This window comes from Hydractinia symbiolongicarpus, chromosome 3 (assembly GCF_029227915.1).
Source record: "Hydractinia symbiolongicarpus strain clone_291-10 chromosome 3, HSymV2.1, whole genome shotgun sequence".
Taxonomy (NCBI): domain Eukaryota; kingdom Metazoa; phylum Cnidaria; class Hydrozoa; order Anthoathecata; family Hydractiniidae; genus Hydractinia; species Hydractinia symbiolongicarpus.
This window is the reverse complement of record NC_079877.1, coordinates 17,927,763-17,943,167: the sequence shown is the minus strand read 5'-3', so window position 1 is coordinate 17,943,167 and position 15,405 is coordinate 17,927,763. Positions and strand designations below refer to the sequence as shown.

Genomic DNA, 15,405 nt, shown 5'->3' with positions numbered 1-15,405 from the left:
CCAAACACACCTAATGCTGGACATTTGTACCTTTGTTATTCCTATATTTACGATAATATTATGTGGGACATTTTTATATTACTACTCACTCCATAGCTGGTCTTTGAACTCTGACTCATGGTACAAACCATCAAATCCTCCTTTGACACAATTGTCATCAATTAGACCAAGGAAAGTTGATTATCTGTTTTGCGTGACTGCGCGGACTCAGCTATTGAGCTTGTTTGTTGATTTTATATTCAAAACAGTACCTTTCTGCTATTTTCCATCATTTTCTATTTTATTATTAAAAAAAAAAGATATGCATTTAACGTTTATAAATACAACGTTAACAGTTATATTTAAAGTATTTTCCAAAGGACGGTTTCCACTCCAAAAATCAATTCAAAAATGCGGTCCCAGATACCTGTGACAGTGGGAATTAACTACACCTGCCGGCCACCCAGGGTAAAAACTGTTTAGAGATAATTTCCTGAAACAATTACACTTATGTACTAATGAGTCATTAGGTGTCTGCTTAATCATCCTTCTTTCTTTGGTTTGTGACTTTTTAATTTTCCCTAAATTTTCTGATTTTCCTCCAAAGAGGCAAGACTAATAATGAGCATTTACAATTGTTTTATTTTGTAGGTACGACCTACTTTGCATGGAAGGCTTAACAAGAAGCCTTTTGGTGTTCCAGCAGAAGTAAGATTTTAAAATTTCCATTCTTAATGTAAAAAAGCTTTTGTAAAATGTAATCTTATTTCACGTTGCAAACAATATTAAATTTGATTTGATCCTATGTGAGATTTGTTTTTATTTGAGCTCCTATGTTCATTCTTAAATACTTTCTAGAATGAAAATACCAAATTTTAAACCAGTACGACCAACAAACATGCAAAAACTTATAGTTGATAAACAGGTTTGTTTCTCTAAAATAGTTTTGAACCTCCTAAACCTGTCTATGTAAGTGCTAAACTTTTTCTTGTGTATTTTTTAGGTTGAACAAGTGCGACCATATGCTGTCTGTGCTGTGTTGCGGAATATCACTTTTACACAAGTACGTTTTTGTTAGTGAAAGAACTATTGCATCTTAAACGAAGTTTTCATTTGGCCTTCCCTAATATAATTTTGTGGTTTGTGAGTGAGAAAACGCTTGCTTTTCTTTGATAAGAAGATTGTTAGCCATACCTTTTATTTTTAAGGATTCTTATAACAGTTTCATTGATTTGCAAGATAAGCTACACCACAATATTTGCAGAAAACGTACATTGGTATCAATGGGTACACATGATTTAGACACAATTGAGGGACCTTTTACTTATACGGCAAAACCACCAAGTGATATAGCTTTTAAAGCTTTGAATCAAAAGGAGAAAATGACCGCTAGTGAATTAATGGTATTGTACAAGGTAGGATATTTAATCAATCAGCTGGTGAATCATGAATTAAACTGTTGTTGATTAAAAGTTACATTTGCAAGCACGCGCAGCTCTCATTATAATGAGAGTGTTAATTGAAGACATTATAATAATTTGTTGTGCATACATCTTCATTTCATTTGTGTCATAAATGTACTCGCCACATCAAATGTTGTAAAATACATAAAATATTATTCCACATAAAAAGAATAGGGAATGAAAGTGCATTCAGTTTAGTTTTGTCAGTAGGTAATTCAGATTTAGACCTTATTGTTATCTAATTGGCAGTCATAATTTGATTTGTGTTGGCAAAAAAATTTAATCAAATTTTTGTAATTATGCTTTAGAGTGACAATCATCTTCGTCATTTTCTGCATATCATCGAAGACAAACCAGTATATCCAGTAATCTACGATAAAAATGGGGTCGTGCTTTCATTGCCACCTATCATAAATGGTAGTCGCTTTCTGTTTATCCTTGAGCAGTATTTACGTAAATCTTCAACTATAGTTACCTGGTTGTATTAAGCTTTAATTTGGAAAAATAAATTTTGAACTTTGGAAGGATTTGTATTTTTATCTTGCAATTTTTATAGCGAGGCATAAAAATTTAGTCAATATAGGGTATGGGTTTTTCCTATCCCAAGAAATAACTCGACTGCTGCATGTGCATTTGCTAAAATAATAAGTCACAGTGATTGGTTAGTATAAAATAATAATAATAAGTCACAGTGATTGGTTAGTATAAAAACATGTATGCAAAACAGTGTGCTTACTCTTTTTTTTATTTTTTTTATTTTTTGTATTTAGGAGATCATTCTAAAATAACTCTGAATACAAAAAATGTTTTTATCGAAATTACTGCAACAGATATCCATAAGGTGAGTTGGTATTTTCGTCAACATGATCATTTAATATAGATTTTTTTGAATCATCGTAGTATGTTTATTTTTTAGGCAAAAATAGTTTTAGATGTTCTCACTACTGCTTTTTGCTGCTATTGTCAAGATGAATTTTCGTAAGTGTTACTTATATAGTAGATTTGCTTGGAGCAGGCAGGCGTTATTAGTTGATCTACAGACTTCATTAAAACATAACAGTTTGCACCAATGATGTGTAGTTGACACGTAGAATTGAAGTGATCGATTTGATTACTTGCGAGCTTCATAATCTGTGAAATTTTGCGAATAATCTTCACTTTTCTAGTGTTGAAATGGTGAATGTTGTTTATCCGGATGGAAAATGCTTTGAATCTCCGGTAAATAATGTTGCTTTCAAAACTCATTTTATGCGAAAACAATCTAAAGTTAGGATTATTACATTTTTTCAGGAATTAGCTTACAGAGAGGAAGTTATAAATCCCAAATGGGCGAACAAAAATATTGGAATATGGTACGTACCATGCCACAGTGTGTCTCCTAGTAGCAATTGACTTAAACAGCAACTCTTATCGGCGGTTAGTTTTGTTTAGGTTGTCAGGTCAGGAGATGGCGAAATTATTAACAAAAATGTTTCTGAAGAGCGAAGTGCTACCAGATGGCAGGTTAAGATGCATAGTGCCTCCTTCAAGAGCAGGTAATACTCTTGACTAATTTAAAATTATTAGAGCTTAAATGTTAAGTGGTTGGCAAGCCGTTCTTGCGCCACTCTTTCATGGTGGTGTACAGATTGTTTGCTTCCTGTCAGTTTGTTAGCATTGATACAATATTTAACATTTTTAGACGTTATCCATGCATGTGACATATACGAAGACATTGCTATTGCTTATGGTTACAACAATATCAATAAAAGAATGCCGAAAACAAGTACAATAGGCGAACAGGTAATATTTGTCTGGATAGATTTGTTAGCATAAAGTGTCCAATTTGTGTGTAGAAGTGCTCCATAACTTGAACTCTTTTGTTTAGCTTCCGATAAATAAGTTATGTCACTTGATTAAGCTCGACATGGCAATGGCTGGATTCACAGAAAGTCTCACATTTTCACTGGTATTTTTTTAATTTATGTTCTTATCCTGATCAAATTTCTTTATATTCACAATGAGTTATCTAAAAATGGATTATTTAAAGGTATTTTTTATTTATTTTTTTATTTTGTTAAATTGGTAGCCAGAAAAACTTGATAAGTAGTTCAAAAAAATTAAGAGCTGCGTATATGTTGATTGGCGAGTGCTGTCTGACCCTTATTTTGTATGTTATCTGTACATTGATAAAGTTACATGTATATCCCTTAACTGGTTCAAAATTACTGACAATTTGCCACTTCTTAAGCGAGAGGCGAACATAAAACTATTTTATGGCAGCCACAAAATAAATGTTGAACGAGGAGACAAAAATTAATGAACTTCTAAATCAAAAAATCTATTAAAATAACTACTATAACGGCACAGGAATCACTATTTTCGTAATTTAATATCCATAATTTCCCCCAGCAACATTTTTCCAAAGTGTTCATGGCTCTATCGGAAAAAATGAGCAAGTTTAACATGTACTTACCAATAAACATCAAAAATAAGATCTTCAACTCAAGATAATCAAAAATGTTTCACAGCATTTTTTAACCTTTGTTAATACTTCTTGGAACGCAAAATTCACCTTTTTTTCAAACAAACGGCTTTGATTACCCCCTTTAATATAAAAAAGGATAAATTTTTGGTTTAAGGCAATTTTTCACTCGATTTTGCGAATTAGTTATTACGAAAAATAAGCAATAGCAAAAACTTTGCGAGACATTTAGGACCAATTCTGGTATCATAACTTATAAATCAGCAGCCCTGTCCGCGCCCGTGCCAACTGTTTTGAGAACGAGAAGACTTGAAAAAAACATAATATGCTTCGAAGTTCAAAGATTTGCCTACCGCAATAAATTATTTTTTTAGTGTTCTAGAGAGGATATTACAGAAAAATTAAATAGACCACATGGTTTGAAAGATGCTGTCAAAATCTCAAATCCAAAAACGTCTGATTTTCAAGTAAGTCATGTCTTTTCTAGAATTTATGATTCTGCTATGAAACTACAATGCGTGTATAATTTTCGTGATTGGTTACAATATCAGTAATTCACAGCTGCGTGTGAATTTAAGAACCTTTGTATCTCTATTTTTGCGATTGGCGTTTTAGCGAAACTCGCGAAAATTACTCGGTTTTACTGAAATATGTTGTTTCCGTAGGTCGCCCGAACCACCTTATTACCTGGTTTATTAAAGACATTAGCCAATAACAAGAACCTTTCCTTGCCGATCAAATTATTTGAGGTGTCCGACGTTGTTTTGCTGGACGAAGAAAAAGGTCTAAAATACTACTTTCGCCATTATTTAAAAACAATCTAAACTGTTGAGGCACACACGCTGTGTAAAAAAATTTGTAATGTCTTGTTTTTAGATGTAGGGGCAAAAAACGAGCGACGGTTTTGTGCTATTTTTTGCAGTAAAACTCCAGGTTTCGAAGTGATACATGGCTTGTTGGATCGTTTCATGACGATAGTAGATATTAAACGAACAAGTGATAACAAGAGCGAAGGATATCATATTCGAAGCGGTTCAAGTAAGTCTTTTTTGTTGTTGTTGTTGTCGCACAAGTGCGACAGCAGGACAGATGGGAGGAGAATGAATGCGAACTAAAACACGTGCCTTTAGGGAGTGCGGAATTTATTCGTGTGAATTCAAAACTTTTGAAACATTTGAAGTGCCTAAAGGTGTCAATTCGAAAACTCAATCTTGTTACGAAATTGAAACGGTGTGTTAGCACAATTCTGTTTTGCCTATTGATAAATGAAAAAATGTTTCTCAGAATTTTTATTGTTGAACATTTGTGTATTTATAGGTTGTACATTTTTTCCCGGCCGTTCTGCTGACGTGTGGTATAACAACAAAATTATCGGTCATATGGGAGTACTCCATCCAGAAGTTTTGACTAAATTTGAACTGACCAACCCGTGCTCGGCCCTGGAAATCAACGTTGAGCATTTCTTGTAAAGGTATATTAGAATAAATGACAATTATCGATGATGTTTAGTTTTTCACTCGAGTGCACTGATTACGTGATTATAAACAATTTTAAAGCCGGATAAGCGTATTGGATGTATTCCACTAGACTCATATTGTAAATAAGATAAAAAATCTAACTTAACTTTTTTCCTTGACGCGAAAAAACACAACCATTCAATATTTCAATTGCGCTGCGAATTAATTTGTTGCAACATATTGTCACTTTAATTTGAATTAAAAAAATTGACTTATCGCGGATGGTTATGCAGGTGGCAATACAGACTTAACCAGATTAAGTTGGTAACCCCCTAACAAATGAACAAATTTCAGTGAGTCTTTTTCTCCTCATTTTTTATCCGCTAAATTGACGTGAAAACGTTTTGTTAATTTTCGGTTTTACAGTGAATTTACACTAATTCTAGAGCTTGGAAAGAGGACACAAAATGGTATTTTATGTCAAATTGTGTTAATGACATATAGTGCTTTAAATCGTTAAATGCCGAGAAACGTGCTAAAATTGATATATTTATGTTAATGTCAGCATTTTTTAATTAAATGAATGCAATCACCTGACAGAAAAATTTATTTTCAAGGTGACCTTTTGCTATTATGGAGATAGGCTAGAGGCCTTATGGTAGAGCGTTCGCCCCCGGAAGGTCTTGTGTTCAAAAGTGTGAATCTATCCTGTCTGCTAACATTCAGCATGAGAATAGGATTGATATCTTAGGCGGATATCTAGTTGAGCGGCTGTTATGCTTGCACACATTCCGTAGCTCAAATGGGAGCTTTAAATGCACTAGGACCCCGTTCGCAGGACTCTCATTGATAACAGTTCTATGGGCAACTGAATAAGCCATCCTGGGCAATAATAGTAAATAATAATTATTGCTGAGTCAGCACTTTTTCAAACCAAGAATACCCTTATTTATTTATTTATTTTAAATAGGTTCCTTTTGACATTATTTTGTTAGAGGGTTACTGCCTGAAGTTTCGCTAAGAATTTTTCTTGGTTTTGCATACTAATTTTCGCGAGTCATAGGTAAAGGGGGATTTTCACGAAGCGAATTCGACGGCGAATTGTATCTGAGCATGCGCAGTTTTGTTTGTTTTGATTTTGCATCGAAATATTCGCTTCGCTGAAAAGTAGAAACAGTTCCTACTTTTTCGCGGCTAAAGGTTTCGCTGCTAGTTTTTAGCCAATTAGAACGCAGTTAACTAATGTAAACAATGAATTTGGCGCCTAACTTATTTGGCGTGAAAATTAAAATTAGCTGTTTAATTCGCTTCGTGAAAATCCCCCTTAACGAACAATAATTCTTTAATGATTGCAACCATTACGATCCACAATCTCCTTCCGAGGGCTTCCTTTTTGTTTTCTGAAATGTGGTCAACAGAGAAAGCGAATAGAAGCTCTGGGGAAGAAATTGTGAGCTTTGAGTGGCTACAGAGAACTTACTGCGAGCTGGCTAATAAAAAAGTTAACAATTTTTTAAATAACCTATATCGCAGAGGATTGTCTTTTCTAAAGTTAATTGATGACAAAATTACGTCTAAAATTTAGTTGATTGGTTACCATGGTTAACCGTTGCTAGGTACAATAGGAGTAAAATATGACATTTTGCTGCTCGACGCTAAGCCAAATAACTGAATAACATGCGCTATTTAAAGCACCTTTTTGGCCGCGTATGTTTCTCAAGGGTCACGTATAGGGATTGACCGAAACGCATTTGGGGAAGGCTGACTCGTCGCCCAAATAACTGATGCGGTATTTCTTGGACGGAAAACAGGGCGAAACTGCACAAGATAACTGAAAGACAAAACTTCGATTTGAAAATCGGTTTCAGTTAAGACCTTGGTAATATTAATGTCTGCAAGTAGTAGTAAGGAGTGATTATAGGTACTTTTCTTTCCTTCCACACCTTTACCCCTAAAAAATCCCGCTTCCACCATTTCCACCACCACCTCCATCCCAAAACAAGTAAAAACTTAAATCATATGCTGATACTAACACATAATAATATATAAACAATAATACATGCCATCATCAACGCATGCGCAAAGGCATACAGAATATATATGCTGACATCAACAAAATTATAATCTGAGACAGAGAAATTCCCTAAATGCCAGTTACCAGAGTTCTATCAAATAAATGACTGAGTATTGCGACGAATGCAGAATTGATCTTGATAAATATGATAGATGCGAGAAGTGTGGACGGAGGCCAATCATAAAAGGAAGGATATGCTGTTGGCAACACTATATGATGTATATAACGTACAACGGTGGATGGTGTGTTTGTAAAAATTCTTAGTTGGGCCCTGGTTATTATAATAAAGGACATGTTCAAATTTTACAATAAATCCGTGGAGACGAGGGATTTTTACAGTGAACCAACTATGTTAAACATCGAGGAGGTTCAAATTGAGAATATCGTACTTAGCGATTCCATACAGGCTAATAAGGGTAAAGATGCTAGATATGTGATAGGGTACAAAAATGGCAATAAGATATCATCGTTGCTAATCATAACGCCAAAGGGGCTGTATTCAAATGGTGCATCCAGATATGACGATGGATCTTCGCTTACCATGTCATTTGATATGCATCAACATCCTGAATGGCTTCAAAAATATAAATGTATTCTAGCAAGGATACAGCAATTGTATGGTAGCGAGTTCACGACCTCATCAGTGAAGAATGGTAGATACCTGAACACAAAAATTAAAGAATGGGATGGTAAAATAAACACGTATTCCTACGATCTTCCAATATCTATGCGACAGCCATGTCAATGTATCTGTATACTAAAAATATCCAGCATTTATCAACAGGGGAATAAGCACTATCCGCAGGTCTTGCTTGAGGAGTGTAAATATAAGTCCGTTCAACAATCCAGGACACGACACCTTGATTCAGATGATGAAAAGGACCCATTCGTTGTGGTATAGTTAAAACTCGATAGATTTTTGTACACAACATTAGTATACAAATAAACTATGAATGATTTAAAAAAAGAAGCCAGAGAGCTGGGTATCCGTGGCTACTCCACTATGAAGAAGGCTGAAATTATAGCCGTTATTAACAAGATATAATATAGAGATATTACAACGCAAACTCTTGGGCCTCATTGTAAAGAATGCCTAGAAAAAAAACAGCTTGTCCCGCTTTTTAATCTCAGCCCGCAAGTATTGTTCCACTTCTTCGATTTTTTTAAGCCTGTATACATGCCCCTCATTATTTTCTTGATGCGGTGCACTCGGCGGTAAGCTCGGGTATAGCTTCATAATCTCATCCTTATTCATTTATTCTATGATTAGTCCTACGAACGAAACGTTTTTGTGATAGTGGTTTTCGTCAGTTAGCATGAACTCCAACCTATCCGTGGATCCTTTCAAGGGGAGGCAAACAGGGGTTTCAAAGTTCCATGTCAGCATATCTCCCCAGGTGTTTTCTTTTGTTGGTAGCACCGCGAGAGTTTTCGATTTTTTTCCGTCAACCAGAGCATGGCCTTCATCTAGCTGGTGACATGTGAGTATTAGTCTCTGATATACATCTGTTCGATATGGTGCATCATAATCACCTTTCTGATAATATTTTTTTCGGGGGTCAAATGTGAACCCTAATAGCTTGTGAAGTGTTTCACCAAAAACCAAGGTTTATTCGTCATGAACCTTTATCCTGCATATACCTTTTTTAAGCACAAAAAGCTGTACTTTGCCCTGTGCCTGGGTATTAACGATGGCTGCGATATCTTCAATCTTATACAGGCCGTTCATGATTTCGATCCTGAGCTTTTCCTGAACAGATCCTACTTTACGTATTGTAAAATCGTTATTACTATAGAAATTTAGCCATGTTGGCCGAATAGTAATGGATTTAAATCATAGTATCTTCTCCCAGATATTCGTCAAAGGTTATCGGTTTATCAATATCAGTGACATATAACTGTCGCATGTTTCTTAAAGAAACAATGAACATATATTTGTATAACCGGAAGGCAAAATATATCCCGAATCATGGGCGTTATCTCGAGAGACTTAAGGGCTCGGACCTTACCCAGCAGGATATCGTTGTTGATGCGAAGGGGTCGTCATTTAAAGTAAGGTTTCACGATATCTTCGTGGCCTATGTTTTTCATAGTAAACCTCCGATTAATGCTTGGAGGACCCACCCTTTCAGCCTCTGGTCAACACAATTGAACTTCGCTGTATTCGCTGCAACATCAGGTTGTGGGATATCGATGCAGCACCTAACGTCTCCATTACCCCTTGTACGTGCCGTGTATCGATTCCATGTATATTTCCAAATTCGAAAGATCCTCGAAGAATTGAAGGTATCGTTGCCTGGCTCCTCCCGATTTAATTCCATCAACAATCCGTTCAATATAGAAAAATTCAGGCAACTGGCACGTGAATTTGGAGTATCTGCAAGTGAGCATGAATGGAGGAACGAGACAGTCTTTAGTAGCTGGCAAGCTACTCGCAAAGACTTCCCTAGCAGTGGGCCTTCGTACTTTGATGAGAATTCATGGAGTAGGTGGATAGTTGAAAATAGCCAAGGCCTTACCCGTATTGGCATCAAACGTCTATCACAAACCGTACGATATTACGCCTACCTCATACTTGAGTCCCAAGCCAATGCAAGGTCCTCGATCATTGGGAATCAAGGCAGTTCTATCGAAGCCCAACAGCTTTACTTGACGACATCCGAACAATTGGTGATTAGACCTACAAATACAGGTAGTGAGATTAGTAAATTCGAAAACGTACTCAGATATGCACGAAGCAAGGTCGACTATAGTGTTGCCCATGGCGTTTACATGATCCCAAGCGATATGTCACTAAGGATCGGAAATGTGGCTGGATTTAACAACAAAATTCCTATAAGTCAAGACCATTTCAAAATTGGTATCAATCCCAATATCAACGCTCCTCATGCTATTGCCAAGCCTATACCAAGGAAGCAGGCACATGATATACCCCTTCCTCGACCATCCTCTGAGGAAGCTGCTGCTCACGAGGATACAAAAGCTATAATTACCACGGTGGGGGTAGCACTGATACTCACATATATTTGGTTGAAAAGATAAATGCCATAGTTGTCTGGTAAACCACATAACTTACCAGAACGTTCACTTACTCTCCCTGTTCCCCACGTAAGCCACCACGATACCTACAGCACCCGCTATGCCTAAATACAGATGTCTCGCTACAAATTCCACAACCTTGGCAGCCACTCGGAAGAAGTATGATACGATACTACCAATAATGCCAGGTAATGCAGCACCTGCTTTACCATCAAGATATTTAAGGAACCGTCCTAATCTCTCCAGTTGCTTTTCCACAAACCCTTTGCTACCACTACCTCCTCCTCCTCCTGCTGCCCCACCACCTCCTGTGAGTGCTAGGACCAAGGTCGACACGAGCAAGCCAATGGCACTCACGATGCTCGCTATAGTTATCCCCTGCTCTTTGAATAGAATGCTTAGCTTTTCTCATAATGATACATCATCTCCAGCTGTCTTCATCAAAGTATCTTTGATATTTTTCAGTTGGTTGTGGATACTAGAGGATAGTAAACCATGGGCTTCTAGAATGGCCTGTTTTTCATTCCTTAGCCGTTCCAGGTCCTCCCCAGCATTTATGAGATCTTTATCCCAGATAGCTACCTGTTCCTCGGATGCTCCAGGTTTGGCCTTCTTGCTCTCGAGCCTTTTAATCTCTGCTTCTTTATCTCTGATTTGAGAATCATACAGTATTATTTTGCATTTTAGCATCTTCAGGTTACCGCTGAGAGTCTGAAGCTCGTGGTTAAACCCCCTTCTTTCATTCGTCTAAGGCTTCGGTAAAGGAAGTATCTTCCATAAGGCTCTTCGTTTCATCTAGAACATTCTCTAGTAGCGGCAGCATCTCGATGTCACCAGGGTTGTTATCGACTGTATCAATATCGTTAAGAAGTCCCTGCGCCATTGCTTTGCCTTTGTTTGGTGTTGTGGCATTGCTAAACCCTATGACCCACAAGCGCCTTACACTCAACACCATCCGTAGCACGCCAACTGTTTTTAAAGTACCGTCCTTATTTGTCAGCGTTATATCCTTGTCTATACCTTTATAGATGAGCTGATTACCTTGTAGTTCGAACTTGTCGTAGTGTCTCGCACTCGGCTCTCCCAGCTCCCCACTAAGAGCTTCGTAGAGGCTATCAACTTTTGAATTTTGTAGCTCCCGCCTTGCCGTGAGAGTGTCACCTCGTGAAGGTGTTGCGGGCGTGCTTGATATGTTCTTGGGTCGAAGGATCTCGCGCTCGCTACTGAACTCCTCAGACTCCTGTATATCTTGCTCTTCTGTAAAGTCATCCTCATATCCAGGATTATCCATAGTTTATTTTAACCCATGCAACGCTATAAATAAACATGTCTGTTTTTGGAAAATTAGACCCTTACAAGCAAATCAAGACTATGATCGGCATGAAAGACAAGAGGCAAAGGGTTAAGATAAGCCACGTGTCTTCAACCATTGGTGCCAATGAAGATTTGTATGTGCATCTTCCTAATATGGGGAGAGACGATATAATTTTCCCCGGCTCAATAAAGTTGCTGTTCTACCTTGAGATGACTGGTACAAACACTAAGCGTACTATTGTAAGCAATATAGGCAAAGCCCTAGTACGGGGCTTACGGGTTACGCTTGGTGCTAACGAAATACAAAACATACAAGATTTTAACATACTAGCGACGTATAAGGATCTGTGGCTACCGAAATTTGATGGGGACAACAACCTAATTCTTGAAGGCATAAACCCCAACGATGGAACTATTCGTGCTCTACAGGTGAAGGCCAGCGACCATGTAGAAAATGACAAGGAAAAGGCTATCGCTGAGGCCTACGGTAACACGTTCTGTATTCCCCTCGGCAAGATGTTTCAAGACACGAGACTTACCTTTCTACCGACTGGAATCCATGATCGACTCCAGTTTATCATCCATTTTGCGAAGTACGGTGACGTGATAAAAGACGCTGGTACCCAAGCTTCAGGATCTACGGCTGCGAAGGCAGCTGATTCCTCTTATAAGATCAGCAATATCTCGCTAGAATTTGAGAAGGTTGTAAATGAGGATCTGGTAAGTGCAATGATGTCAAGGTATTCCAGGCTTGCTCTACCATACGAACGTATATTAAGGAGCAAAGTGGTGACTATGAAAAAATCTGATGCGAGTAATAACTTGCAAATTGATACTCCGGTCAAGAGCTTAGGGGGTGTGTTACTTTTATTTCAGGATCCTACCGTTGTTAAGGCATATGCTGGTAACAATGAAAAATTTTACAACAAAGGCTTAGCGATGGGATTACGCTGCATATGACGAAAAAAGCGGATGACAATGGAGATATTAGGTGCTACGTCTTCCTTATCCAAGACGCGCAATTAAACATCCTGGATGGTAGGTTCCACAGTGTAGAATATTAAGAGATCAAAATGTGTTTTTGTAGGCCTTGGGTCTATAAAATAAATGGCAACTATAGCGATTATGGCGGGCGGGGCTCTTATTAACGCCCTTGCATTTAGCGGCAGTAACTATCTCTTCAACAAACTCAGTGGGCACGGTGAAGAAGAGCACAAAAGACACGATTTAGCGGTCGAGAAATTACAAGCTGCTCAAGCCCAATGGGTACGTGATAGACAGGCAAAAATAGATTGGTATAATAGACGGCGGGAGGAACAGCGTGCTGCGGGGCAATCTCTTAAAGAGCTTGACAAAGGAATGCGAGACTATTTTATCGCGACGATTGAAAGAGCTCCCAAACTCTCCGATTTTTACACACCCTCCAAACAGCAACAAGACGGTGAACTGACGTTCGTTCTAGGCTCCTTAGCCCTTTTGGGGTTCGTGGCGTGCAAGTATATGTAAGAACATTTTTGATATGTAATAAATACCATTACGAGGGTTAATGAATTGCACCAGTTTGACTTACTTTATATGCCACATGATACAGTGTATGGAAATACGTACAAATACATACTTACAGGTATCGATGTGACCTCAAGGTATAAAGTCGCGAGACCTCTGAGAACCAAGAAAGCTAGCGAGGTAGCGGAGATGCTCCGCGATATATACAAAGCCGGACGCCTCAAATAACCAAAAATTTTCCAGGTGGATAACGGCTAAGAATTCAAATCAGACGTGACAATGTTGTTGGAAAGCAAAGGCGTAGAGATCAAGCGTGCTACAACTAAATATAACCACAGTTTCACGGCATTTTTCGAAAGCTAAAACAAAGTGCTAGCGGAAAGATTGTTCAAATCTCAGGACGCACAAGAGCTGGTCACTAACGAACAGAGTAGTACATGGGTGAAACACCTATATAATACCGTGAAAACCATGAACAATAGTAAGACCGCGATGATTTCAATGAAGCCCTCGCTAGCAATCAAGCTCGAGGAGGTCCCACTCGCGAAAAGCGAGGAATATGCCGAGGTAAAGCTTTTGCCTGAAGACGGTTTATATCTGTACCTCCTACAACCCGGCGAAGAACATGGTGTTGCCAAAAGACGCGCAACAGATGCCTGGTGGAGCAAGAAAACATACAGACTCGACCATATCGTAACCGCTACCCGTCTCCTATACTATCTTGACGGAGGGCCTGATCGATCTTTTGTATCAGAGGAATTGATGCTTATACCAGAGGGTGCCGAGGTACCCCCTGATCATGTGAAGGAATGGCAATATTTCTCGATATTTGTGGCTTGACCACTTCAATCATTTGTGATTTGTGATATAAGAACATCATCGAGAAGCGGAAAAATTGAATGCCTAACCAGATATGAGCTCTGCCGATCATCCCTGTCCGGTATGCTGGGTTGTGGTAAAAATGGGCACGATATATTCATTTCCGCTGACGATGTTAGGAGAATCTTGGTGCGATGCAAAAGCTTGGATGTTATTAAAATTGCAGAGTGCTGTGACATAGAAATTCAAAACTTAAAGCTTTTGTCAAAAGAGGAAGGAACCCTTAAGGCTATCAGCACCGCTTTTGAGGGTGAAGATATGGTGACCCAATATCATATTGATGGGTATAGGATCGACTTGTACTTCCCAAGGTACAAATTACCTATCGAATGTGATGAATTTGGACATGTTGAGGGAGATATAGGGTATGAATTAAAAAGACAGAAACATATTGAGCAAGTCCTGGGATGCACATTTATAGGATATAATCCCGATTCCCACGACTTCTCCATTTTTCACATCATTAACAAAATTTATCGTTATATTTCCCACTTCCAGTACTAGGGAGTAGGGATGAAGAAATAGTTCTAGTATGTTTTATCAACATACTAGATTTTTTTGTCGATTTCTTTCCTATCCGCGTAGGGTGTTATACAATATAAGGGAGGTTAACATGAATCCGAAAAAATACATGTTCCTATGGATCCTTTCTCTCTCCAGAACATCACGAAGCTCCTCCTGAAGGGCCTCCAGACTCCGCTCTAGATAGGGTATTCTGTTTATCTCATTGTTACATTTTTTTAATTGATTTCTAATGTTCTGATATATGACATTTATTTCAATATACACCAAGTCCGAGGATGTTCCAACCTAATATACAAACACCCGTGTTTTGACTTTTTTAGTTGAGCTTTAATTGTATCCCAATCGTGTATCAGGTTCGTTTCTTCATCCACCAATTTCATGCCTGATCTTTCGTGAGGATACCAGAGAAGCACCATTTTTTTTTGCCTGCGGAGGTTCTTTGGGATCGCGGTGTACGATTGAGTAATGAGCCACAGACTGTGCTTTCGATGTCTACCACTGATCGCTAATTCCAGCAAGGGCTGTCGACGCTTATCCAGCGATTCATCAGCGATCATATCGTCGACGATGAATAATGTTTCTTCAACGGCCAGGATATTAGATAATCGCTGAATCCAATCGAAAAGCTGATCACCTGGGTCAATAAGGAACACGTAGTCATCTTTCCATAGCGATTGTCTATCGAGGTAAGTCTTGTTCCATCGG

The 15,405-nt window shown here is 38.1% G+C and overlaps 1 protein-coding gene across 6 annotated transcripts in view; it reads left to right on the top strand.

Annotated features, from left to right (window-relative positions):
* LOC130636062 (phenylalanine--tRNA ligase beta subunit-like) overlaps positions 1–5,406 on the top strand; it is a 74,327-nt gene extending 68,921 nt beyond the window's left edge. For all 6 annotated transcript variants that reach the window (XM_057445655.1, XM_057445654.1, XM_057445651.1 and 3 more), the window contains exons 5-20: positions 631–687; positions 838–904; positions 983–1,042; positions 1,188–1,394; positions 1,751–1,859; positions 2,213–2,283; positions 2,359–2,420; positions 2,609–2,660; positions 2,733–2,794; positions 2,874–2,977; positions 3,124–3,224; positions 3,310–3,390; positions 4,281–4,373; positions 4,572–4,689; positions 4,783–4,944; positions 5,224–5,406. In XM_057445655.1, the coding sequence (XP_057301638.1) occupies positions 631–687; positions 838–904; positions 983–1,042; positions 1,188–1,394; positions 1,751–1,859; positions 2,213–2,283; positions 2,359–2,420; positions 2,609–2,660; positions 2,733–2,794; positions 2,874–2,977; positions 3,124–3,224; positions 3,310–3,390; positions 4,281–4,373; positions 4,572–4,689; positions 4,783–4,944; positions 5,224–5,375 (1,558 nt within the window). In that variant the 3' untranslated portion in view covers positions 5,376–5,406. The remainder of the gene's footprint in view (positions 1–630; positions 688–837; positions 905–982; positions 1,043–1,187; positions 1,395–1,750; positions 1,860–2,212; positions 2,284–2,358; positions 2,421–2,608; positions 2,661–2,732; positions 2,795–2,873; positions 2,978–3,123; positions 3,225–3,309; positions 3,391–4,280; positions 4,374–4,571; positions 4,690–4,782; positions 4,945–5,223) is intronic.
* The last annotated feature ends 9,999 nt before the right edge of the window (positions 5,407–15,405 follow it).